The sequence below is a fragment of the Lissotriton helveticus genome, chromosome 2_1 (genome assembly GCF_964261635.1).
Source record: "Lissotriton helveticus chromosome 2_1, aLisHel1.1, whole genome shotgun sequence".
In the NCBI taxonomy this organism is placed as follows: Eukaryota; Metazoa; Chordata; class Amphibia; order Caudata; family Salamandridae; genus Lissotriton; species Lissotriton helveticus.
Window position 1 is genome coordinate 160,679,546 of NC_136059.1, and position 26,766 is coordinate 160,706,311.

General features: G+C 46.4%; 1 protein-coding gene across 6 annotated transcripts in view; it reads right to left on the reverse strand.

Annotated features, from left to right (window-relative positions):
* UNC13B (unc-13 homolog B) overlaps window positions 1-26,336 on the reverse strand; it is a 3,555,093-nt gene extending 3,528,757 nt beyond the window's left edge. For all 6 annotated transcript variants that reach the window (XM_078674667.1, XM_078674666.1, XM_078674664.1 and 3 more), the window contains exon 1: window positions 25,924-26,336. In XM_078674667.1, coding sequence (XP_078530793.1) covers window positions 25,924-25,945 — 22 coding nt within the window. In that variant the 5' untranslated portion in view covers window positions 25,946-26,336. The remainder of the gene's footprint in view (window positions 1-25,923) is intronic.
* Window positions 26,337-26,766: the final 430 nt, after the last annotated feature.

Below are 26,766 nucleotides of genomic sequence, written 5' to 3' on the forward strand. Positions count from 1 at the left end.
ATTTATTACAAATCCGAATGATTTGTAACAAATACTTCAGAACAAGGTGCTTTTAAAATGTAACCTGTAGCCCACCAAAAGCGTCTAGAAGCATTTTTGGCAGACATTCCAACTTTCACCAAGGAGAAAACTAGTTACTAGAATAGTTGTGAATTGGCACCTACAACTGAGACAAAACGTTTGGGTGTGGGAGATGTCCTATTGCTCTGGCAGAATGACCATTTGAGCAGTGCCCAGAAACGTAATTAACTGTTGATGTGACCTGTGAAGAGAACCCTAATGGTTGGACTCCACTTGTACCCAAGAATTAGAAGTGGACACCATCAGTTTGCTGACCTCTTTTACAGCAACAGGGACACAAAAGCGGCAAGAAGCCCACTTTCCTGGAAAAGCCCAGCTAACCAGTTCTAAATAACCTACCCTAGACCCTGCTGGTGGCTTCTGATGGAGTGAGTCCCGACCCCCAAATGTATTGCTCCGGAAGTCTTGGAACCCTTTGCTGACAGAGTGTACCCCTCCTGCCTAACCCTAAAAATATAGATGTTTAAACATTTTTAAGACTTTTGCCTGGAGAACCGAGAGAAGACTGGGACAAACATGCCAAGTCAATCTGACAAAAGTGAGTTGCCGCTGGGCCAAATACTCAGGTTGCCCCCACTCAGAGCTTTTCCACAGTAGCAAATCATTTTCAGCTGGACGTCGCAGAGAAGGTATCTAGCCTGTTCAGGTAAATCTTTCTGTCTTGTTACACTCCAGAGATCCAAGCTCAAAAAAACATGATTACGTCCAAAGGTAGAAATTTTCACTGGACGCACGTGCCAAAAGTATCCAGCCCGAGAAGAACTTCCAAGGGCGCAAAGTTTGAATTTCTCTCACTTGGAGCTTTCCTGCCTAAAGTCAATAACTTCACAGGGGCTTTGCCTTGCCCTGCCGATGATTTTTGACTTCCATTTCAGAGACTAAGACAGAAAGTAAAAGTTTCCAATGAGACAAATGTGGTCCCTGTATCCAATCGGCGATCCATCCCGGTCGGCCTCAACTTTTGACTTTCACCCAGTCTAGTGTGACCAGTTAACCTGCAGTTGGTGCTTTGCTGCTTTTAGCACTATTTTTATGTAAAAGATTAAAAATTCTCATCTCCAGTCCCCCTACTTGGATTTTTGTCCTTTTGATGTTATTTTATTCATTAAGATATTCTCTATTTTCATAAACTGGAGTGGGATTCTTATTGTGTTGTGTTTTATTACTTTTTAACTGTTTTGGTACTTCTAAATGTTTTACACATTTTCTTAAGTTAAGCCTGTCTGCTCTAAGCCATAGCTAAATGGTTGAGCTCAGGTTTAAATTACTGAAACCTTTACTGGACCTAACAGGAATAGTGTCATTATTATTTGCAGTGGACTACCATCCAGCTCAACTATTAATCCACTTTCTCACAAGGATCATTTACAGATCAGAAATGGACCCACTCGTGGCCAGGGGCTCTAGTAACACACACATCCATTTGTATACCTGATGAGTCCTTCTGAGAATACGCTACAAAGCAACAAAATGAATGTGATAGATCAGTGGGTAACTCTCTTAATTCTATACACCAAGTCCTAGTCATTGCTCAGAAAATCTAGCCAGACAGACAAGTTTCTTTGGTCTTTACTCAAAGGGTGTGTATGAAACACCAGGTGTCAGGGTATGTAATGCTTCAATCTGGCCCTCTCAGGAATCAATCACGGATTGATATTACAACGGACACAAAACATTCTAATCAGGTATAAAAGTGTTACAAAATACACTATTACTAGACATGTTAAGAAATTACAGTATCCTGCGTTCTACTGCATCAATCACAGATTGTCTCTGGGCATGTACTGAAAGGTACTGAAATTGCTTAGATGTCTGAAAGGCCAATTAAAAAAACTGTACTGGATTTGAGCATACACCATGACAAAAGCATAGACAAACACTTCAGAACCTCCCATTGGTGTAGCAAGCGTTATACAAATAATAAAATATAGGCAAAAACACTCGACTGACATTGTTCATAGCTCTAGAGGGATCAGATCCAAGCAGATTTTCATGATATTCATGCACAATAAACTAATGTACAGTTAATCTGAATGGAAATTCTTCACATATCAACAGTTTCCCAAAAAACTGCAAGAAGCCGGTCCACCGATACCTATGCTGGATAAACCAGTAACCAGCTGCATATGGGTATCGTTTACTTTAAACCATGCATACACAGGCTTAATGAGGAAACTAGGTTCAAAAGCACTTTAAACCCAAGATAAAGCACAAATCTGAGAAAGATGTCATTTAGTTTAGGTTTCATTCACTATAAATTGAATGACATATGAGGAAAACATACTGTCCAGTGAAAAGAATACATGAATAAACATTCAAATACCTTAAAATATATGTGCTTTTAACTGATTACTGTGTAATATATAAAGTTTGGTACTAGCATGTCATTGATAAATTACAGTAATAAGCAACTCTTAGTAATATTGTCAGTGTTACAATGCAAATACAACCACATAATTAGGTAATATGTATACATGTTTGAACATTCAAAAAGGTTTTGTTCATAATAACCCAATGTAACATTCTAAAAACAATTCGAACATTGTTCAGATCACCATCAAAGACAATGGAGTAGCTGCGAGCTTATGGTTGCTGGTACAAGTCTTCTACTCTAACATTCCAATGTTCTACCCATTCTACCCTTAGTGGGTGGAATGTTCTAATAGCCTTATAGCCCTTCTCCCTCGGGCTATACATATTGTTAAAGGACCTCACCCTCACCTGCTGAACAGGGTTGAAAGCACTGTATACAATCTCGTCAAGACAAATTGCAATTATATTTAAACCATAACTAAATTTAAAGCTGATCTACAAAGTCCACGGAACATGTACTTAATGGTTTGGGTGTTAGAATTTGTCAGCTACTGAAGCTCCTGGGGAAATACTAGTGCAGGCCCCCACCCAAACACCTAATTATCTACATACAGGTCACCACTTTCTTAGCATAACATGGAATACCACCGCAAAAGCAGACAGGTGCACTATTAAAAAGCACTATGGCGTAGCACAGAGCAAGACTGAACCAAATGATGCCATGCAATTTCCAATCCTTATAAAAGGGAGCGATTAAATGGGGTTACACAATATGGCCCTCTCCCAAGCCTAACACACATTTGGCTTCTAACAGCAAAGAATCAGAATCAATAATATTTAGACACTGGCCCATAAACCCCTCCTACCCCCAAAAACATGCAATTTATCATTCGCAATATAAAATTAGCTTCACGAATATATAAAATTAAATTGATGAATAGCCAAATTTATCACATATCGTAAAAAACGTTCCAAACCCACTACCACATCTAGAAATCGAACTTAGCTAAAACATAAATTGCGGAAAGATGCGAAAAAGCACCATGCTTTAAGAATAAAAGTTTTAATAATTGCCGACACCGGTTTAAATAGGACAGTAAATTAATACACAAGCATTTGTACATTTCCTTTTTAAAGTGCGTACACAAAGATCTTTGTTTTCCCTGATTTTTCCAGCCAAAAAGGTAATTGCCTTGAATGGATTACAACCTATTTTAAAATTCACTGATAAAGTGAGGGATAGTACAAATAAAGACATGGGTAAGTATCAGAATTTCCCAACGATAACCAAGACATATCAATAAAGGATTTTTAAGATATATATATATATATAATTAAAAAAAAAATTATTGGACAGAGACTATACCTTCCAGATGCTGATTCTTATAGGGCAAAGGGTCCAGCTGACAAAAGCCCCTGCAGATATTATGTGCTCTTACATATTTTATACACACAACACTTCCTAAGAACCATGCACATTTTAGCTTACTACTCTGAGCTTCTACCCAACAGATCTGCAATAATTTTTCAGGCCTATCAGACCGGGCAAAAAAAGAGAATATTTAAAACAAAAATGTATCCTTGCAATGTAAGCCCATGAAGTAAGTTTTAATTTGCACCTAATACTCTGAATCATGGATCTTTGTGAAAGGTCTAAAACTCTCTTCATACACACATTTTCCACTGCCTCTAAGATGTCCCTTTTCTCTATACTGAATGTTTCAGACCTGTAATGTGCTATGGTCGGAGAAGGGGGGGGGGGGTGGGGGGGGGATTTTGAGCTAAAAGGCTTCCAAAAATGGTGTAATCGTCGACAGTCCCCCATCCATACCACTACACTTCACCAGAGAACCTACTTGTAACAGTACTCTAGATTTAATTTTCAGTTGTTTATTCCACTTCAGATTGTTATTAAAATGTAGCCCAACATTTTTGTATGTTTTAACTTTTAGCTTTCAAATTATTAATATACCAGCTAGTTATAATTATTTAAACTTGTTGGGAAGTCAGTCACACAGACTAAAAAGGAACAAAGATAACGTACATCCTTGACACAAGCAATTTTTTAGGTCTCGCCGAGTCAGTGCATGCGTTACTCTGCGAGACATTTTGTAAGCAGGTTTTAAAAGTGCTACCAAAGGCTTGGCCACCAGCATGCGATTACGCGCACGCCTCGCTCCGCCTCTCCAATGCAGCGCGCCTTGCTCCATTCCTCCCCAACCACAGAGCTCTTTCCCGCGATCGTGATTGCTTTCACACGCTTGTTCTGTAGTGCGAACAAAGTGCTGTATTCTATGTTGTCTAGTAATCCAATGTTTTTTTCATTTCTATAAGATGCGCAATTCGTTGCCCTGTTTTGTATGCCTACAAAAATCAGTTCCTGCCATCAGACAATTAAATGCTGCTTAGCAGGCAAAAAATATTTTTTTCTTTCATCCACATTCCCTTATTTCTAAACTGGGACCTCACAAACTGAATAAGTCACCGGCTAGCACACAAACCACATTTCCCTGCCTTTCAAGTTCTTGCCTTGCACTCTTTAGTACTTTTACCAGCGCTATTGCTCAATTCGGGGTTGAGTTAGGCGCCACCTACCTTTCGACCGTGGAGGCGGGCCCAAGCGACTATTTTATCCATGGTTGGTTATCGCGCCCACTGACATACTCTGTTTAGTATTCCTATTGGGCATCGTGGAAGATAGTAGTGACCCCGGAAACACCATGGCGCTTCCTTAGCCAAGCTAGCATGAGAGTAGAGATGCTGGGAACGCTGTTTTAGGATAGTTTGCTGGCATGAATATACGGGTGATGCGGTTAGCAGTCTCAGAGTGTGCCCGAGTTCTACTGGTCAACCTTCTACAATTTATTTAGAATATTCGTTCAGGTTGCTAAAACTTGTGCATGGCTAATCAGGTACAGGTTCTTTGGACACACCTCGGCTTGACTGTACTTCGGAGAAACGCTCTCAATCCCGTTTTGTGAACACCGTAGTTTTTACACCCTCACCACCTTTGTATTCCCACTGTTATTGCGTGCATTTCAACATTCAGAAACCGACAAGAGGATGTTCCCTCATAGACTTGGGAGAGAGATGACTTGTTAAGAGGATTGGTGGGCGACGACGGGCAAGGAAAAAAAGAGGACCTCTGTATTCATATCGATATTTTCCTAAAAGAGGGAGTGGCTTTAGTAGGGAACATTGGTGTGCTCATCTTTTTGTATCTTGTTAACAATCCGATTTACAACAGTGTCTGCCTTCTCACACTGCTTTTAAATAACTTTCTTGTGCAATGTGCCCGCTGGCGACTGAGACACCGCCTCACCTAGTGTGTGTGAGCAGTTTACTCATTGGGCCGCACTCTGCTTGACTCACCAGCCCAGGGCGTCAAGGCTGACGCCACACTCCTCACTTCTTCCCTTTTCATCGGGCCACTGCGGGGACGCCTCTTCAGTACTGGAAGCACTACCCCCAAGCTCGCAGAGTCAGCCAATGGATGCCAGCTGCATGTGGGCGGGCAGTAGCCTCTCAACTGTTGGGTGGCAGGTTGTACAGACTGCCATGCATGTAGCGGGCTGCCATGCAGTATTTGGGTGTGCGGGCTGGTTAAGTATTTGGGGGTATGGACTGCCATGCAGTATTTGGGTGTGCCGCTCAAGAACCATCGTCACCAATTATGTGGCGTTTCACTGTAAAAGGCAAAATAGTACTGCAGTACTTGGCATTCTCACATGGTTTACTGGGCTGTGTCTATGAACTTTCGGTCATGTCACACGGACCCACCCACCAATTCTTTCTTAATAATGGGGTCCCACGTTTTCCCCCAGGAGTGGTACGCCCTTCATGTTGCGCACGCATAACACTACAGGCATCAGTCATCAAAAATTAGAGGCATTTACGAATAAGATTGGAGTAATCCAACCTGAAATGAGAGCAAGCAGAAAAGCATTCAAAAAGTATGGCACTAGCACACATCACTGCCTGACATCCATTGTTTTCGAAAAGGACTCGATCGAACCGAGAAGAGGCTGGATTACCAGAATCTACCATTCCTTCTGATTATGAATTGGCTCCTAACAGACATCGGAGGTAAAGTGCAAGTGCATAAACGTGAGGCAGAACATAATCTGCTTTAAGAAAACATACATCCTTGAACTCAGAGACACCTGAAATATAGGTGTCTTTAACCTATACTTCTACGAAAGCGGACAGCTGACGCAATTTTCTCTGTTGAATCTAATAATGAAAAGCATCAATAATTGGCCCCTCCTCTCTTAGAAACAGAAACAACAAGAACACATTTCCATGACTGCCATTCTTCCTGACTTTAATACAACATTCATCACCTGGAATTCAGTTAATGTGATCTGAAGGAAAAGATCAAGTGGCATCAAGTCAGGCCATGAGATATTTTAGAACAAGCATTGGCATAGCCAATAGGTCTCGCGTTGGGACCTTATAAGTGTTTAGTTATGCAGCACAATATCCTTGGTGCAACAACATCAACTGTTGCATGGCTAAGCACGTATAAGGTCCCAAAGGCGACACCTATTGCCTATGCAAAAGCTTTTTTTTCTATCTTTTTGGTTAACCATCTCCACCTGGGTTCAATTTAAAGTGTGTGTAGTGCCTGTATCAATGACAACAAACCCCTCGGGACATTCCAGGTGGGAAGTTAGGCCCACAGACTTCCTCTATCCACTGCATTACATTCATGAATACATGATCAGTTCACAACCCACCATACTTGGCCTACAACATTGATCCAAAATAGTACTGGACACCATTCTCATTACAAGAAACTCCTGCATTATGATTACCCTCCGATCATGCACAGTTAACCTCCTGCACTACGCAGACAGCTCCTCCGCCTTGACTAAAAATACTTCCAGTCCCTTGCATAATTCACCCAAATATGCTCACCGTGACATCTGTTGATTAGTCATCCATCATACAGAGCTGACACAACCTCGCTTGTTGCCGGCTTATTTAAAACGAGCGTGTTTAAATCAGTGACTTCAAGTTCACATTTAAAGGGGTGCCGAAGCACACATTTCCTCCCCGTGATAATGACCACTACTGCTTAACAGTGATTCGTCTACTTGTGACTACACCCCAATTACCTCCAGGTGATCCATCAAATGCGTCCCTCTGTAGAGACTACAGGTCACGTGACAACAAACTTCTGGTGTTTTAATGAGTCAACACACCCTTAATCCACAGTAAGGGACTGTATGACCACACCACATGGGCCCTCTAAAGTGAAACAACCCAATCCAGCAGCCACCCAGCCATCCAAACAAACCTATTTCTCAATGGAACATCAACCTCATGTGGAAGAATCTGAGAAAGAGATCCCATCTGCTCCAATTTAATCCAACATCCGGAAATTTAGCAGTTGTAAAAGATGCACGGGAAGCTCACAAAAAAAACATCTGTGCCTTGAAAAAAGAACAAGAGGAGGAATGGAAAAAATTGGAATGCCTAAGGAAGGATCTCTAACCCGTTTCTGGCAGTACGGAACAACCTAAAATCCTTAGGACCTCCAAGGTCAAACGTAGTTCCAGCACAAGCGTGGGAGAGCCAAGTAAGAAGCCAGTTTTTCGCACATAACTTTACTGACATCACGGCCTACGTTCCACCGAAAACAGAAGAACATCAATCTATGAAAGTCAGCGACGCACCTGGACCATGCGGGCTCCCCGGGGGTTCTTTCAATCAGCCCCAGAGGGCTGGGCTGCGCTCCTAACCCCGTTATTTAATATGGCTCACAAATTGGGTAAAACACCTGAATCTTGGAGAGGCTCAATATTATGCCCGATATACAAAAAAGGTGACCTCTTTAATCCAAGTAACTACAGGTTAATTGCACTGTTAGGTCTGGAAGCAAAAGCATACACTCAAATTCTACTAGAAAAACTAGAAACTTGGGCGGCAGAAAATTAGCTGCTCCCCTATTTTGAAACAGGCTTTCGTGGAGGAGCTGCTACAACAGATAACATAATAGCTCTTTCTGCCCTGTGTCACCAAGCCACCCAGTTGAATCAACCCCCACTGTTTTGTTGCTTTGTCAGCCCAACTGTAGCTTTTGATAAGGTCGACAGACAAACTCTCTGGAAGAAACTAGCAAACTGGGGCATTCCATTTTCGCACCTAACGGCCATAATGTCCCTCTACTCTGAAACCTGGGTACGAGCGAAACCAGGCCCAACACCCCTTTCTGCTAAAATCAGCACGACCAGTGTTTCAAAACAAGGCCGCAAACTCTCTCTCCTACTTTTCAACCTGTACACAGCGGACCTGGGAAAAGCTCTCTCTAATAGCTGTCTGGTGCCTTCTCGTCTAGGCCACCGCCCTCTACACATCCTCCAATACGCGGATACATTGTCATTATGGATCACACCAAAGTGGGGTTGCAAGGCGTCTTGGCCAGCCTCCACAAGTACTGTATAACTAATTACCTCATCACCAATCCAGACAAGACCAATATCCTCGTATATGGAAGACAAAATGACAAAAGACAAACCACATGTACCATAGGCTCCACGACAATCAACTCAGATCAAAAATATAAGTACCTGGGGGTCTGGTTCACAGAGTCTGCCCACAAAAAAGATCCGATTAAGAAATTGATAGCCATTACTTATGGTATATCTAAACTCAAGAACAAGTTAAAAATCCATCAGCGCATAAGGAAAGTCATCCAAGCTTCCCTCCTCCCTGCTCTCTCATATGGGGACCAAGCCTACCTGGGCGCCTGCTCGGAAATATTGGAGTAGGCACAGTGCGTGGGCTACAAAAAGATCTTTCAACTTCCAAAACATCTCTTCAGGGCGAGACTCAGGCTGGAGTTCGGATTGGTCAAACAAACACTAACCCTTGATGCCGATCTCCTAAAATATTATATTAAAATTCTCTGAAATCCCCAGAGCAATCTCTAGAGAAATGCCTCAGACATATATTTGATAAATTTGTCTCCCCGTGGAACATGCAGCTTGAGAGAGCTATGGCAGCGACAGAAACAAATAAACCAGCACTCACTCTGCCTCTCATCTCATATGCTATCTGGAAAAAGCAAATCAATAAACAAGTTCAATTAGCTTTCTTCCTGCAAGACCGGGCAACACTAAAAACACCACCTTTCCTGGCCCCACTAAATGCCTTATATTTGGTAATCAAACCTCAGCCATATCTCTCCGCCTCGCTGAATCAAAAAACCAGAAGAGACATCATGTACATGCGACTGCTGGCACTGCCAATAGCAGAATTTAGCCAAGCCTTGGCAAACCAACGCACAGGAGGAGCATGTCTACTTTACGACTACAAACGTAAATCATGGCTACACCTCCTGTGCTGCTGCCCGGCCTTAGCAAATGAAAGAAGAATCCTTCTTCGGGAATTTTAACTGAGGAATAAGCAAGCACCTGCCGCGAGGCCTCTGCCTTACATTTTACACAAAAGAAACCTCATATCCTGGCGCGCTGTGGAAGATTCATACAATCTATCAGGGACGCTCTCCAGCCCCGTTCTAGTCTGCGACCTCGCCCACCTATAGTCCAAAAGCTGATCTTGGATTACTTTAAATATAAAACACCAAAAGTACACAGCCCACGTTTAGAAGGAAAGAACTGAGCCCGGAGAAATTCAAAGGCTTTACCCAAACAACAGCTTGAAGTATATCACCATAAAGTCGCAAAGCACAAGCATTTTATAAGAGAATGAAAAATTTAATAGCTAACGTAACGGAAAGTTTCAATTCTATTAAGGACTTGGAGGCGAGGATTATGCCTTCTTTCTTCACTTTAATACATAGCAGCGAATGGTATAACGGAAGACTACATTTCCCATGAACACAAGGGAAAGAGTAGTCAAACAAAACACATGGTAACAACCAATCATTAATCAGAAGACCAATGTCCAATCAGGGGCCAGCCAGCCCAACATAGTCCATCAACAGTGTCCTCTCATCCTTTTTCGGAGACCGTAGGCAGCATCCCTCGGCTCTTCAGGAATCCTGTTTGTGTGTATCCGAGCCGGAGGACAAGAAGGACATATTACTGGAGGAACCACTGCGAGAGTTCACCAGAGAAAATAATATACATTGCAAATATTATTATTATTATTATTATTAAGCGTTCTTATATAGCGCTCGATTACCCGTAGGCATCTCGGCGCTTGCCTTGGGAACCCATCCTGGTTTTTCCCTGTGAGATACCCGTACTGGGCATCTCCAAGGTGAAAGCCAGGCATCCCGCCGCGGGGGGGGGCCGTAGTGGAGATTAAGCAAGCTAATGCCCAGAGCTGCAGAGTGTGAACCTGTGACTCGAGTAGGCACCGAAACGAGAATTATCGAGTCCGTGGATATTGGGGCTCAAGATCCTGCCGCGTCGGGAATTGAACCCTGGTACCGGGTCTGACCTCTGCTTCAGGGTCTGCCGCCTCTAACCAGTGAGCCACACTTCTCCCAAATAACTGGACTCAAAGTACTACCTGAATGAATTAATGAACACACACTTATATGGCGCATGGCTACCCAAAGGGCATCTCAGTGCATAATGTAACACCAATCATTCATCAACGATCAAGCAAAGAGAAAAGTCTTCAACTGTTTCCTGACCCTAAGATGGTCAACTTCAAGGCGGATAGAGTCTGGAAGCTGATTCCAAAGCCTGGCCGCGTTATTGGAGAACAGCCGTCCTCCAGTCCGGGACCGTTGGATCTTCGGTACTAACAGCAGATGTTTATTGGTAGATCTCAAAGTCCTCTTGGTGTCATATAAATGCACCAGGGGCTGCAGCAAGGCTGGACCTTTACCCGAGATTTATGGACAATGCACATTGCCTTAAACTTTACCCTTTCCGCAACAGGAAGCCAATGCAGTCGTCTAAGCGCCAGCTTAGCCGACTTACGCCTAGGGATACCCATCAGGAGACAAGCCGCACAATTCTGTGCTATCTGAAGTTTCTTGAGAGTTCCCTGTGGCGCACGCAGGTAGACTACATTTGCGTAGTCCAACCGTGATAAAACCAGGGATTGAACCACCATGCGCCTAGATTCAAATGGCAGAAGGGGGAGAATCTTCCAAATCATCCTAAGCATGCCATAACAATTTGCGGCTACCTTGCTTGCCTGGGCTTTAAGTTCAGCTTACAGTCTAGCCAGACACCAAGACTCTTGATTTGTGTCTTAGGGACAGGCGGCGCACCAAGGCAGGTTGGCCACAAAGAATCAAGAATGTAAGGTGCCGCATGACCAAGAATCATGATCTCAGTCTTTGTGCCATTTAGTTTAAGAAAGGACAAATCCATCCATTCAGAGACCTTAACAAGGCATGCCCCCAGGCCTGAGTTAGAATTATCTTGCCGATTAAGACCCACCACTAATTGTGTGTCATCTGCATATGTAACAGTGTGAATCCCCCAGGGGAGTACCACCTCAGCCAATGGCCTCATTCAGGTATTAAATAAAGTGGGACTCAACGATGATCCCTGAGGGACTCCACACTGCAACGGCCTCTGGTCGGAGAGAACGCCCTCCTCAAAGACCACAAAGGACCTGTCTGAGAGAAAGGAATGCAACCATTCTAGGACAGTACCTCCAACACCCACCTCCCTCAGCCCTTGAATAATTATATGGTGATTCACAGTGTCGAAGGCTGCGCTGAGATCTAATAAAATAATTGCAGCGCAGCCTCCGTTATCCAAGATCTTCCTTGACTCTTCAAGAACCGCCAGGAGAGCAGTCTCCGTGCCCTGGTACCGCCTAAAACCGGTCTGACTCGGGTGGAGGTGATTATTCTCCACAAAATGACTTGCCAGTACTGAATTGACATGTTTTTCTGCCAATTTGCTCAGTCTGGGCAACAAAGAGATGGGCCAATAATTAGACCAGTCATCAGGTTCTAGGTTATTTTCTTAAGAAGGGCTTTAACTCTGGCTTGTTTCCAGGGACTTGCCCCGTTGAGAGGGACGCATTTATCACGTCCAATATCACCCGGCAGACTATCTCTGATACGGAGTTCAGAATAGCCGGGGGGGCTGAATCAGCTGGTGATCCAGATTTTAACTGGTGCAGGGAATCCTGTAGTGAAGTCAGGGTAAGGGGGGGAATTTCTAGCATAGCTTGTGGTACAGATAATATAACTTTGCTATCCACGGCCCTGTGCTGAAAACAAGCATAAATGGCATGAATTTTGGTACAGAAAAAGCTGGCTAGTTCTCCACAGCTCCTTTGGGCATTATCATCATCATTAGTAGGAGCAGGGGGAGTAAGAAGCGATTTCACAATTTTAAAAATTTCAAAAGGGGAGTTAGAGGCTGCAGTGATTTTTTCATGGTAATACCTAGTTTGGGCAGCTTTTATTTAATTTTTATAGAGCTTCATAGCTTCTCTATAATTGCTCTTACTTGATTCCGAGATGTCCTTCCTCCATTTCCTCTCAGCTTGCTTACATGACTGTTTTAGTTGTCTCAGAGTATGTGTATACCATGCTTTCTTATTAGAGCCTATTCGGTGGCAGACCTCTTTTTTCGGGAGAACAATGTCCAAAGAGGCCTCCAGCCAGTTGTTAAAATTCTCGTTCACTACCCCAGGGACCGAATGAAAAGCTGGAGTAGCATTTCTGAAATTGGACGCCCAATCATTGGCCGGAAGTTTGGACCATGTACGACCACATTTTTTAGTTTTAACAGAGGGTTGAGGGGACTCTTGGGGAGTCCAACTAAAAGATAGCAATAAATGGTCGGACCATGGAACCGCCGTGGGTTCCAAAAAAAAATGATGTCTGAGAGATTAGTTAACAAAGGGTCAAGCAAATGTCCCATCTTATGAGTGGGGCCAGTCACTATTTGCTTGATTTAAAAAGTTTCGAGGCAATCTATTAGATCCTGCACTACAACCAAATCAGGATCATCGAAATGTAAATTCAGGTCGCCCAAGATGGAGAAATTAGAAGAAAGGCTAGCCTTGTGAGTGACTTCCACTGGCAGGTCTTTACAAAAATTGCCTAATGTTCTAGGAGGGAGATATATTAGCATACCTGAGAAGGTGCAAATAGGAGAAAAACGTATGCCAAGTACTAAATTCTCACAGTCGGCTACTTGACCAATGGTGGCTCTACATTTATACACATCTTTATAGATAATAGCAATTCCCCCACCCCTCCTGCCGGTCTAGTCTGAATATGGCGTAATTAGATGGGAGGGCCTGAACAATCTCCGGATCAGAGTCTTGTTAGTCCAGGTTTCTGTGAGAAAAAGCACATCTGGATTCCTTTCCTCAAGAAGTAGGTGATGGATTAAACCCAGATCTGTTGACTGGGTGTGAGTGTTTGACTGGGTGTGAGTGTTTGATTGGTTCAGATGCTCCGTCCATCACCACCCCCTTTTGTACCACTTTGGTCGCCATAAGTTGGCAGGGTATTCTCAGACGTGAGTCGCTTGCTCACTTTGCCACTGGATTCAAGCAAGCCGGGCTGAAGACGGTGGAAATGCCAGAAACCGGTCCTCGGAAGCTTGTTTCCAGTCCAGGAAAGGCGTGGCTTGGCAGTTCGGGCTGGATTGTTCCCATGAGGCACAGGGTCAGACTGATTTGCATATGTCCATGTCTGAACTGGGGTGGCAGAGTGGGCTAAAGAACGGTGATGGATTAAACCCAGATCTGTTGACTGGGTGTGAGTGTTTGATTGGTTCAGATGCTCCGTCCATCGCCACCCTCTTTTGTACCACCCTGTTATATACCAGCACATCAGAGGGAAAACGGGCAGGGGTCCCAGCCTCTAGCCCCGTCCTGGCGCGGAAGGGCGCAGACGGGCTTGCCTTAGGCGTGCCTTTGGTGCGCCCGCTGCGCGGCCACGTCTTCAGCAGAATTTATAGTAGAGTCTGCGTGTCAGCGTGCGTGAGGAAGCTGGAACGCTAACTCCACTTCCTAACCACACCGATCTTCCCCAGAGCCCTCATGACCAAACAATTACTCACTGTAGTACGGGGAGGGGTCTCCTCCAGGAGCCAAGGGAGGGATAATCCGCGCCTCAGAGTCCTTAATAGAATTGAAACTTTCTGTTACGTTAGCTAGGAAATGTTTCATTCTATGTCAGGACTGGAGGCGAGGACTATGCTTGTTTAAAGCTTGCCCACAGACAAATGAGCCATATTCAGAATCGGTTTGAAGTAAAACCGTTGGAAAGTGGAGTCTGATGACCAATCCACCGCGTTGAGTATATCCTCTAAATGCGCTCCTAAGCTGAAGGCCTTCAAAGCCATAGCTCCCCTTGTGGAATGTGCCCCAAACGGGCTAAAGCTTATGCCGGCTTCCTGCATCACCCAGCGAACCCATCTGGCAATGGTGGGCGAGGAAACCGCTTTAAAGCGTTTCCGAAGCGAGATGAGGAGTTGCCTCTCCCCTGGAGGACGGAACTCTTCTGTCATTTCAAAGCTTCGGGGAATCTGGAAACTGTGGGTAGGAGAGCAACCTGGAATGGCACTTAGTGCGCCTGAGTAACGTGAAAGTCACACCATCCGGGGTAAAAACCCCGCTAGAAATGTCCAAAGCCTGTACGTCTGACAAACGTCTACAAGATATCAGGCATAGCAGCATGGCCAATTTTGCCGACCGTTCTTTTCTGGAGAGAAACTTATTCAGTTGCCAAGATAAAAACTAGTTAAGAACCTGATTAACGTCCCTGAGAGCAGAATAACGAGGCTCCGGCAGCAGGGACAGGCAAATGCCCTGTAACAGCCGACAAACCAGGGGATGTTCTCTCATTGGAGCTCCATCCACCGGGACATGGCCAGAAGACACGGCCGATCGGAAGGTATTAATGGACTGGTAAGCCAAACCCTCAGTTGCTAGTTGATCCAAAAAATTGACTATGTGGACCACATCCTTGACCAAGGGATCAAAACCCCGTCGCAGACACCAACGGGTCCATCTGCCCCAAGCGGACCTGTACCTCTTGACAGTACTGTCCGCCCACGCTTTAGAGATAAATGTTTCAGCTTCTCGCGAAAGGCCAGGGGCTTCCCCTCTACCCCCGAAATCCGCCATGCCATGAGCCACAGTGAGCTCGTGGACACTAGAGGATGAGGCGTCCCGTCCGGACTCATGAGGAGGGTAGTAAAACTGGGGGAGTAGGATTGGAAAATCCCATGAAAGTTCCAAAAGAACTGGAAACCACACTTGAGACTTCCACAGAGGGGTGATCATGACCAGATCCGCCGCTTGCCTGCGAACTTGCGCCGTTGTCCTCGTAATCATCGCTAAGGAAGGGAACGCGTAGCCCAGCTCCCCATTCCAATTTTGGAGAAAAGCATTTGTGACCGCTGCCAGAGGGTCTGGCCCCCAGCAAAAAATAAAACGCAGAATCTAGTGGTCCAGCCTGGATGCATAGAGGTCCACTGAGAAAGGGCCCCAGAGGTCATTCAGCCTCGCGAAAACAGACTGGTCCAAGCGCCAGAGGCTGGGATCCCGTAAGTGACGCGTTTGGAAGTCTGCTTCCAAATTCACTTTACGGCTTGCCGAAACGTTGTTCATTTTCAGGAGCACACAATACTGCACTGAATCCTTCGTCCAGCAACGTACTGCAAAGGATCCCGCCAGAAGTTCTAAGCAATTTATGTGTAACTTCTGTTCGTCAGGAGACCACAACCCTCCTGTAGAGAGATCCCCAGACCTGGCCCTCCCAACCGAGCCTGCTGGCATCTGACTCTATAACCATGTCCAGAGTGTAACCGAAGATCCCTCTTCCATTCCATGCCTCCATGTGGTCCAACCACCATTGAATTTTGGATCTTGCCTCGATGGACAAGGTGACCTTGTGAGAATATGGATACCCCTTGAGTAAAAAAAAGCCTTTGAGGTGCTGCAGAGCTCTGTAATGGAGGGAGCCCGGGAAGATGGCAGAAAGGAGACCCACAACCCGTGCCAACTGGCGAATGGAAATCTGTTGCTTGGTGAGAACGCGACGCAACTCGTGACAGATCTTGGAGACCTTCCTGCTTGCAAGACTGAGAGTGGATGACGAGGAGTCTATGACGAACGCCAAGAATGTAATTCTCTGGGAAGGTTGCAAAAGAGATTTCTTCTCGCTTATGACAAATCTGAGGCTTTGAATCAGGGACACCGCCATCTGATGTTGAGTCAGGTGACAGGGGCATGCCGCCATCAAGAGTAGATCGTCTAGGTACACGATCATCCTGACTCCCCTGGACGGTAGGTATTCCACAACCGGTCTGAAAACCTTGGTGAAACACCAAGGAGCAGAAGAGAGGCCGAAAGGGAGTGACGTGAACTCGTACGTGAGGTGACCCCAGATAAATTGGAGAAACCGATGGTGTAGAGGGAATATCGGGACCACCAGATAGGCGTCCTTGAGGTCCAGCCAGACCATCCAATCTAAGGGCCGGAGAACGACCCGGAGGAGATGGATTTCCTCCATCTTGAAATGGCAGTAAACCAACCACCGGTTATTACAGGTCTGTTGCCGCCATCAGTCTTGTCGACCAGAAAAATTTTGCTTAAGAAACCCCGGGGTGTGAAGTAGTAAGGGTGATAGCGCCTTTCCTGAGGAGAAAAGACACTCCTCGTCCACCAGGAGGGCATCTTGTGCGGAAAACTGAATAGGGCGGGGAGGGGATCTTTGCACTGGGGTCCCCTGGAACTGTATGTGGAAACCCCTCACCGTTTGCAGCACCCAGGCGTCGTGAGTGATGGTCAACTAAGCTTGGAAACAACCTGCCAACCGCCCCCCTATGTCTTGTGGGGAAGAAGGGAGAAGTCTCACCTGGGCTAGAGGCTGCCGTTCCTCCTCGGAATCCTTCACATGTCCTCGCCGTCCACGGGTGGGGTAAAAGTGGCCGAACAAGCTTGGTCCTGGTACTGTCCAGAGTCGCTTTGATTGGTCTGGCGTTGCTGACGACCAGCCAAGCAGCCCCTGCCTCGGCCGGCCCCGCGAAAAACACTGTGAAACACCTTTTTGATTGTAGACTGTGCTCGATCCAGCGACGTGAAGGAATTGGCAAACATACCCGCTAAAAACACAGGGAAACACCTTTTTGATTGTAGACTGGGCTCGATCTAGCGACGTGAAGGTATTGACAAACGTACCAAGCTCCTTCAGAAAGGGCTCGACAAACAGACCACCTTGGGCAATAGCGCCCACCTCTGAATCGGCCAGGTCACCTAACTTCGGGTCAATTTTAATAAGAAGTGACCGGCGCTGCTCGGTGGAAAGGGCACAATTAGCATTGCCCATGAAAATCACAACTCGCTGTGCCCAGCCAGATAACGTTTTAGGAGAAATAATAGAACACGATTCCTTCGCCTCCTCTGCCAATTCGAATATCTTTGTAATAGGGCCTAGGGCGTCCAGGAGTTTATCCTGGCAGGCCCTCCAGGATCTATCGATCACCTTCTTGGGGTTTCTGATAAACATCTGGGGATCTATCTCAGGTGTAAGAGATACCTTACCCTCCAGGGTGGGGTGGGGGCACTCCGCCCGAAGGCAGTTGCAAGCTTCCTTCTCTAGAGGGCGTCAGATATAGGCGGCCACATAAGAAGCCACTTTATCGGCTGGTGTCCACTCTGAGGACCTTGAGTGGATGATATAATTGGGATCCAGCATGTCTGAGGTGCTCGGGGGTCTGGGAAGTGCTAGGGAGAGACTGAGGGACTAGATCTGCAGGAGGAGGAACCTGGTCCACTGGGGGAAGCACTGACGCTTTAGTGGGGGGGGAACCCCGGCGGGAACTGCAGGGCGACTAGCCAGGAAGGCCTGCCTAAGGCGATCAAATGCATCCCCATCCACACCAGCCTCACAGGAGCGGTTAGGCGGTGGAGGACCCAGAGGAGCAGCAGCAGCTGGGGCTTGGGGGGGGTTTAAAACAAATTTGTTGAGAGAGCTGGGAAAACGCCTGCTGAATTTGGTTAGAGAGGCTATCCTCTAACGGAGAGATGGCCTGATCTACCACTCGGTAGACTGAGGTATCCATCGCCTCGTAAAAGGAATCCCACTAGGGCAGGTCGGCGAGGGGGTCCTGCTCCTCTTAGTAATCGTCGTAATATTCCATGAGGGATAAGGATATGCACAAGTAGTGCAACAGTAGTGGTTTCCTACTGGGCCCAATAGGAAAAGGCCTTAATTAGGGCTGGGTATCAGCCTGTAGCTTTTGCGTGGAAGGAACCGCAGTCGACCAGGTTCGAGCCTGAGGGACTAATGCTGGCAATGAATTTATAAGAAAAAAATCCCTTTCAAACAGGAAAAGCTGATCTGGGTAAAGTCCCTTGTACAAGGTGCCAACCTCAATACCAGACCTCAGAGAGGCGTTCAAATAATAATACAGGCTCTGCCCCCTTAACTAATGGGCTTGGGCATGGAGCGTGAGGCAAACAATGGGCAGCATGACATTTCTACAAGTCACCGCCGCCTACAACCGTCACCGGTGTCCACCCTCAAACCAGCAGCTCTCGTGCAGTGCGCGTGCAAAGTTTAAAACTCTCTGAAGAGAGATCAAACTGCACGACACGTCTGCACAGCCTCCCGTGCCCTCTGGTGGCGAGAGAACCCAGGAGAAAAACCAGCAAGGAGCCACGTAGGGATGTAAACCATACCCGCGGCTCTCTCCCCGCTGACCAGCCCACACGCTGGGGAGACGCTCTAAAGTAAACGCTCCAAACCGCGTGCGGTGAATGACAAGGTAAACGTAGCAATTAGCGCAACGCGCCAAACATGAAACAAAGCGAGTCGCTAAGTATAAAGCATGAAAACAGCATGAAACAGTGCCAATGACAACATGATATGCTACTGATTAATCGAACAAGCAGCGCAAACGCCACAGAAATGATCATATAATTAGTGAAACGCTCTAACAATAACACCAAAGTACTAAACAGATAAGAGAAACTGAAGAGTATCTTTCGCTAGCAGCGAAGAAAAAGGAAGAGAGGACACTGTTGATGGACTATGTTGGGCTGGCTGGCCCCTGACTGGACATTGGTCTCCTGATTAATGATTGGTTGTTACCATCAGCCGCGGCCCGTGGAGGGAGTTACGGTGGGGCAGGGAGGCGGGGAGGGGCAGGGTGGAGGGTGCTAAAAACCGGCATATGGATAATTGCAGGTAAGTAAACAATTTAATTAATGAAACGAATTTCGTAGAGCGCACTGCATCGCAATCGACTTTCAGGGCCTTTTCAGCCAATCCCCAATGTTTGCTTTTACCAGAGGTAGAAACTTAAAAGAAATTTTGACAAAACCCAATGCAACAGACACTCAGATGACGTACAAAGGTTTAAAACCCTGTTACAACTGTAGTAATTGTAACAACTGCATTCCAGGTAATATGACCAACCATCCCATGAAAGGTTATCCAATTAAACTACGAGTCAATGCCACTTGCAACAGTAGTAATGTCATTTATCTATTAAAATGCCCCTGTGGGAAATGTTACATAGGTCACACTGAAAGAAAGATCCGGGTCAGGATCCTTGAACACAAGAGTAACATTAGAACTCAGAACTTGAAATCCACAGTGGCTACACATTTTCATGAGAATCGACACAGTGTGGCTCAGCTGAAATTCCAAGTGTTGGAACAAGTCAAGGTGACTATGAATAACAAGAACACGTTACTAAAAAGAGAACATTTCTGGATCCGATTTATGTCCACCATGGTGCCCCATGGGTTAAATGACCGCATGGAATTTCAATGTTACTTGTGACCTTCTCACTGTTTTACATTTCCTCATTTTTTGTGCCTTTACAGATGAGTTTTGTTGCTTGAATGTATTTTTTCTATGCTTTTCATTTGACACTTGTGAGACTTGCACGTTACATCATGGCCCCCACAATAGCGTTCCCTATCCCAGTCCTTTTACTATGTTGATTCCTCTTTGCTTGTTTACTCTGCTGCTTAACCGCAAGTTCGGTTCACTGTCTGCCACACGGAACTCCGCGGAGTTCTAGCGTAGTTACACTATAGTAAGTACCCTCCTGGGACCCTGATTATTTTTATATGTTACCTAGCAAGTCGATAGCCGTTTCATGTTTGGTATGCGTTGTCTGTTGTATCTACGCGCTTAACGCATGTGTACCCTGCTTTTTTGATTTATGCTGTTATTGACCTGGGGTTAACAAGGGAAACTTAGAGGCTAATTTTTGCCCGGTGATTCCAACCGGAGTGCTAGTTCATACACGTTTGTGTTTCTTCCTATATTTTTGGTCGCTCACTGCCTGATTTTGTTTAGTGATGCTTTTTCTCCCACTTAGTTCATTTGTAGTATTTATTCTTTCTTTGAATTTGTCAGTTTGAGAATGTTTAGCTGATTCCATATATTTCTGTTTTTTGCTTGTAGAGTAATCCCCTGAGGAAGGGCGTGGCCCGAAATGCATCGGGATTTGCTATCATGTGTAACAATGCTTCGCTGATTGAGATATCTTGAATACCAACTATCCAGTGATTTATGTTAAACCAAGAACATATTGAGAGTTTAATAAACTGCGAATGTTGGACTAACACCATCGTGTGTTGAAAAAAACTTTTTTCTACAGAATAAGACCTTGAGGTCCCCCCTCAGTAGTGCTCGAAGGTGCTCTCTCCCAAGCGGGGGAGCTATGTATTAGTTCTCTTGGATTTCACACTGCCCGGCCAGACAGTGATTACCTCCGAGCACACTACAGAACTTAAAAACTGTGCAACTTTATCATTTTGAACAAGCTGTGTGAGTTCCACCCACTGATTGAGTATTCACCATCTTTGTAAAGTGCTCTGACGTCGGCAATGCCATGGGCCACGCTCTTCAAATAACAGAATTAAGAGGTGTTTATTTCCGGATGTTTTTCTGTCCCGAAAACAAAGGCCTTGAGTAGATAGCGGTCCCCAGCAGGGCGGAGATGTCAGTCCCGTGCTACTTCAACACCCCTCGTGCACAGAAGAGATGGAACATTCCAACGGGATCTGAAAGGTATGGGGAATTCCCGAAGTGACCCCCCTCTTCCAGTCTACGCCCCTCTGGACACAAGACCCCTTCCCACTGGGTCATCTCTCTTGGTTTTCACATTTCAGCGCAGGGGAGGGTGGGCTCATCCACTCGCCTGCTGTACCTTTAAACGGGCATGGATGGGTCTCCCGCATACCTCGGCTCCCAGCACTCTCCCTTCCCGCACTGCTCCTCGGTGCAGCGGGCTCTGGACTCTCACCCTCCGTCCCACAGAGCAGACTGCTCTCACCCTCATGTGTGGGCGGGGGGAGGTGGGGGGTAGTAAAGCACTCACCGCACCAACAGCAGCTCCTGAAAACGACAGAGGAGGCGACAACGACAATGGGGGCAACTGCAAGATTTCCTGTCAGGACCTCTGGGAAGCGCCGGAACATCATTTCCTGTGCTGAGATAGTGTTTGTGATCGTTTTTTCCCGGCCGGCAGTGGTGGCTGCCTACCAAGCAGAGAGCAGTTGGGTTTCTGCCGCAAGACAAATTTTCACCGCCTCTCAGCCCCCGGGCCCCTCACACCGCCAACATGTACGACGACAAGGAAGGTGAGTGTGAGTCGTTCACCGTGCGTCTTACCTGCCCGAGATTTGTGCGCACCCACGAGCTGGTGCCCAGGGATCAGGTTTAGAATGATAGGCTGCAGTTTGTGTTTAATCGGGGGTCTCTGGCCAGTGGGCGAAGATGGGTACTGTTACCACGTAGGAAACAAGGAACTAAGCCCCGTCCTTTTCAGATTGGGGGGCGTGTTTTGAACTGATGACGTCACAGAGAGAAAGAAAAAGAAAAAACACGCCCCCCAATGCGAAAAAGACGGGGCTTAAATGGAAAGACAAACCTGTCCTCCAATGGCTGGCCTCCTTTTAGGAAGCCAGCCAATGGAGAAGAGGGGCTGCTTTCATCTCGCCAGCGAGACTGCGCAAGCGCAGCCTACCCAGGCCGAGACCTAAAAAATGGGTCCATTTACTCCTTTCCAAACAGCCACAGATGTTATCAACTTACTTGTACTTACTAAATAAGACTGCTGAAATAGTTTACTAGATGTCCTTCGTCTGTATTCTGGAACACCATTGGGCAAGATTTAAATGTTTTATCACTAGAGCCCTGTACAGCCTCCCTCAGCACACTTCAACAACACCAGGTCAGCTGACTCCCAGACAAAAACAGCAATCTACACAAGTTATTGACGCTAGTATGCAAGTCTACCCATGGCATACTGTGAAATTACCTTCACCATAAGCTACATCTAGGTGTCTGTCTTTACCTTCCAGGATACCTCCACTGCAACAAGCTTCCACCATTCATCCGATCATACACCTTATTGTACCATCTTTAGGTTGAGAATACAAGATACAGCATGCACTGTCTCTTGCCAGCCATATTGTTTCTTACCAAGAACATAGAGGGGCTTCGAGTCCTCCCATTACTTGTGGAGCATAGTCTATTTACAATATCTTTGATTGGATGGTATGCTGCTTCCACAGATTTCTTTTTAATCATTACTTTTTTCTGTTGCATGAAGCACTCCATTAGAGTACATGTGTTTTTTGAGCCGTCTACCTCATGTACACTTCTCCTCCAGCACTGTGTTGCTTTTTGCTGCCTGGTTGCTTCTCCCTGCCCTCCACTTCCCTGTGTGCTTCTCCTCATTGCTTACCTCCAACCCCCATGTTGCTTTGGCTCCTGCCCTCCCTTGTTGCTTTTGCGTCCCCTCTAGGGCTCCCTCCTCACGCCTGTTATTTTCTAGTCCACTTTCAAGTTTCTACGGCGGTAGACCTCAACCTGCCACATGTTGATTCACTCTTCCCTCAACTTCCCAGTTTTGCTTCCACTCCCAGCCTGTCCGCTTTAAAAAATATATATATTGCTGTTGCTCGTTTTATTTTATTTTTCGCTTCCAATCCAACTCGTAATCTAGCATGCACCTATTCACTAACTTTTTTTTAACTTTAGCCACACTGAACAGCATTGTGGATGCTCTGCAGTCGGCTATAAACAATTTGGCAAAGTCAATAAGTCACAAAGACGAGACCTATTGGTTTTGCTAATGCTTGTTAGTACAGCTGTTAAGTCAAAGACACATAGCTCCCTTACACTGGTTTCAAATATATGTATCATATTGGGTTTAGCAATGACTGTCTCTACTACCTTTAACACGAGGGCACTGCGATTTAACATTAACTACCCCAACTGCACATTTCACTATGCACTTTAGAGCGCAGCGGTCACCAGACAACTATGTGAGCATCAGAAGAGAGTAGCTCTGCCTCCACCCACATCTTGGGAGAGAGTAGTACATGTTTTGAGTGGGCACAAGTTGTGTGCTTCCACAAAAAAAGTACTTGTTCCTATGCAGCAGTGATCATTTTATTTATTCAGCTGCCTAAACTTTAAATTTCAGGGGCACACACAAAAATGTTGAATGCTGTTAAAGCGCCTTAGATAAAGTATGTTGTTTTTCTCTGGCAGCAGCACTGATGGTAGGAGGGCAGGCATTAACCTACATGGTCCTGAACTACGAATGGGTCGTTATTTTCCAACACCTTCATAAACCCATATTTGTGCAGGGGTCGTAATTACTAATTGAGTGTTATGTAACACATCTGATAATTATCAGAAGAGTTAAATACCTCAACCTTCGTTAAATTCCGGCAGGTCAAACTTGCCGAAATTTAACAGGGGAACACCTCGGAGGACACCTGGTGCCCCCCCCCCCCCTCGGCAACCCTCACATGCCATGCACGCAACCTCAGAATCATCCTGAACTCCGAACTCAAAATGGACCGCCAAATCAACGCTGTCACTTCTTCCTGCTACCACACCCTCTGCCTATTCCGAGAGACTTTCAACTGGATTCCCCTCGAACACAAGAAAACTGTTGCCATGCCCACATCAGCAGCAGACTAGACTACGGAAAAACACTCTATGCCGGGATCAACAAGAACCTCACTCACAAACTCTAGAATGCCCAGAATGACGCCGCCAGGCTACCTTGACACTGGCACATCTGCTATCACCTACGGACACTACACTGGCTCCCCGTCGAGAAGAGAATCCCCTTGAAGTTTCTCATACACGCACACAAGGCCCTCCACAACACCAGACCCGCCTACATGAACCACCGTCTCTCGTTCCAAGCACCCCACTGATCCCTCCTCTCAGCCCAGCTCTCTTGCAACGGTACCACGCATCAAGAATACCAGAACTGGAGGATGCTCTTTCTCCCTCCTCGCGGCCACAGCACGGTACATCTTCCCTCTCCACCTCCGACAGACACCAACACTCTCCAAGTTCTTGAAGGACCTCAAGAGCTGGCTCTTCGAAGAATCACCATAAACATCCAGGAGCTACACGTCCCCACACCCCCAGGCTCATGGATTCTAATGTCTAGTTATTTTAACCTACAAAACTACTCTACACTTCTTTGTGTGTGTAAATATATATATATATATATATATATATATATATATATATATATATATATATATATATATATATACCTGTGCTATTTACTTGTAATGCTTCACATTACATCAAGGAACGTTTCTTGAAAACCAGACCTATTGGCAGGGCCAACGCATGCTTTGAAATGTGTGTGCTCTAACAGATAAAATAAATAAATACTCCCTTGATTAGCTGTAAACTCGTTCTTGTCTGCCTATCCCACTCACTAAAGACTCATGTACACACACATTCTACCCCACCGATGAGCAGCAACCTCCATACGTTTACTGTTAATACACCTCTAGAGAGTCAGCCTACTAAGTGTATGAGGCTGACTCAGTGAGCAGTCAGCCTCTCATACACTTATTCTGTACATTTCCCCTCAGTGATTCAAAATATTATTCGTTTATTCTATCGATGATCCCAGGGTGACCAGATTATCAAACAAGTTTTCTATTTATATCTCAATTTACGCACTATCTATAGCCCCACTTTCTCAGGGAGTAGCCTTTCACGCATTTATTACACCACAGGGTGAACAAACTTCCATACAATTATTACACACCCCAACCAACCCTCAGTGAGCAGCTCAGCGGTCACTTCACCCCCCAGCGTGACAGCAAGCTGCCCACACATCTTCTTTGATGGATAAGCAGACTGTAACAAGATGTGTCGGTGTTATTCTGGGTAAAGCTGAAGTGACCCCAGTGAGCACTCTCTGGGGCATCCATAATCCCTGCTCGGCGAGAAGCCCCTGACACACTGGGGCAGCACACCATGACACACTGGGGCAGCACACCATAACAACCCTTTCCCGCCGGACACTTGTACCCCCCAGAGTGACACCCTGCTGCGCCCGAGGGAGGTGCTGCTCTCACAGCTGCTGCACCCCCGCCAGAGCCCCTGCCCGCTCCGGACACTTGTCATACACCAGCGAGCACCCGCAGCAACTGAGAGGAAAAGTGCCTCTCACACTTCTACCTTCCCCGGACACTTTCAGCAACCGCTGATGAGATGAGGGGGACCCCTCCTCCCCAGTCCGTTAGCGGCCTCCAGCACACCTGGACCCCCGCTGACACCTGTTAACCCCGAGGAGCCTCCGCACTCACCGCGCACGCACAGCAGGGTCATCTTCACGCCCCTGCCCCCCAGGGATGGGGGCACGCTCACGGCGCTGTCTTCAAGCCCTGTCCGCAGCGGCTGCCCGGTCTCTGCGCTCCTTGTGCCGGGCCCGGGCGGCCGCTTCAACCGGCGCCATCACTCCGCTCCCTGCGCCGGCCCGGCGCCTTCTGTCGGGGACTACTTTCTCTCGCGACCTGTCCCCCCTGCTCCCTCCGCGCCGCGCGCACAGGGTGCTGCGCCCGGCGTCAGCTGGAGGTGACGTCCCACTGTCCCCGGCTGGGCTCTGCCCCGCTCGCGCCGCCCGCGGAGGGATCTAGGGCTCGGTGCTGCGACCGGGGCTCATCCTGATGCTGTTCCGGCTGGGCTGCCGTTAGCCCGGGGCGGCGAGCGAGCGAGGGAGGGCGGCAGGTGCTGAGGCCTCACCTGACGGCAGGCTCGGCCCCTCCCACGCTCGCTCCCTGGGAAACTTCACATCCGTCAGGAATCTCAAACTTTCACCATCTGGCCGGCCTTGGTGCACGCTGAAATACAACTTGGTTTATAATTTTCCGTGATGTTCGCTTGCTTCCTGTTTATTTGTTCATACCGCGGACGCTTTCTTCATTATCTCCCTGCTCTCGTAAGCAGACCATCCACTTTAAAACTATTTCACTCCACCGGTGTATGAATAGTCTTTCTCCTTATAAGCATATTATTTGGAAAAAAATGAAAAACTATCTTTACCTCATGTGAAGCCTAAGGCTAAATGGCACTTGTGTGAAGAAAGATGATACGGACATAGGTAAATTAAGAGATTTAGTTGTAGATGTGCTCTGCTCTTCAGTCACCAA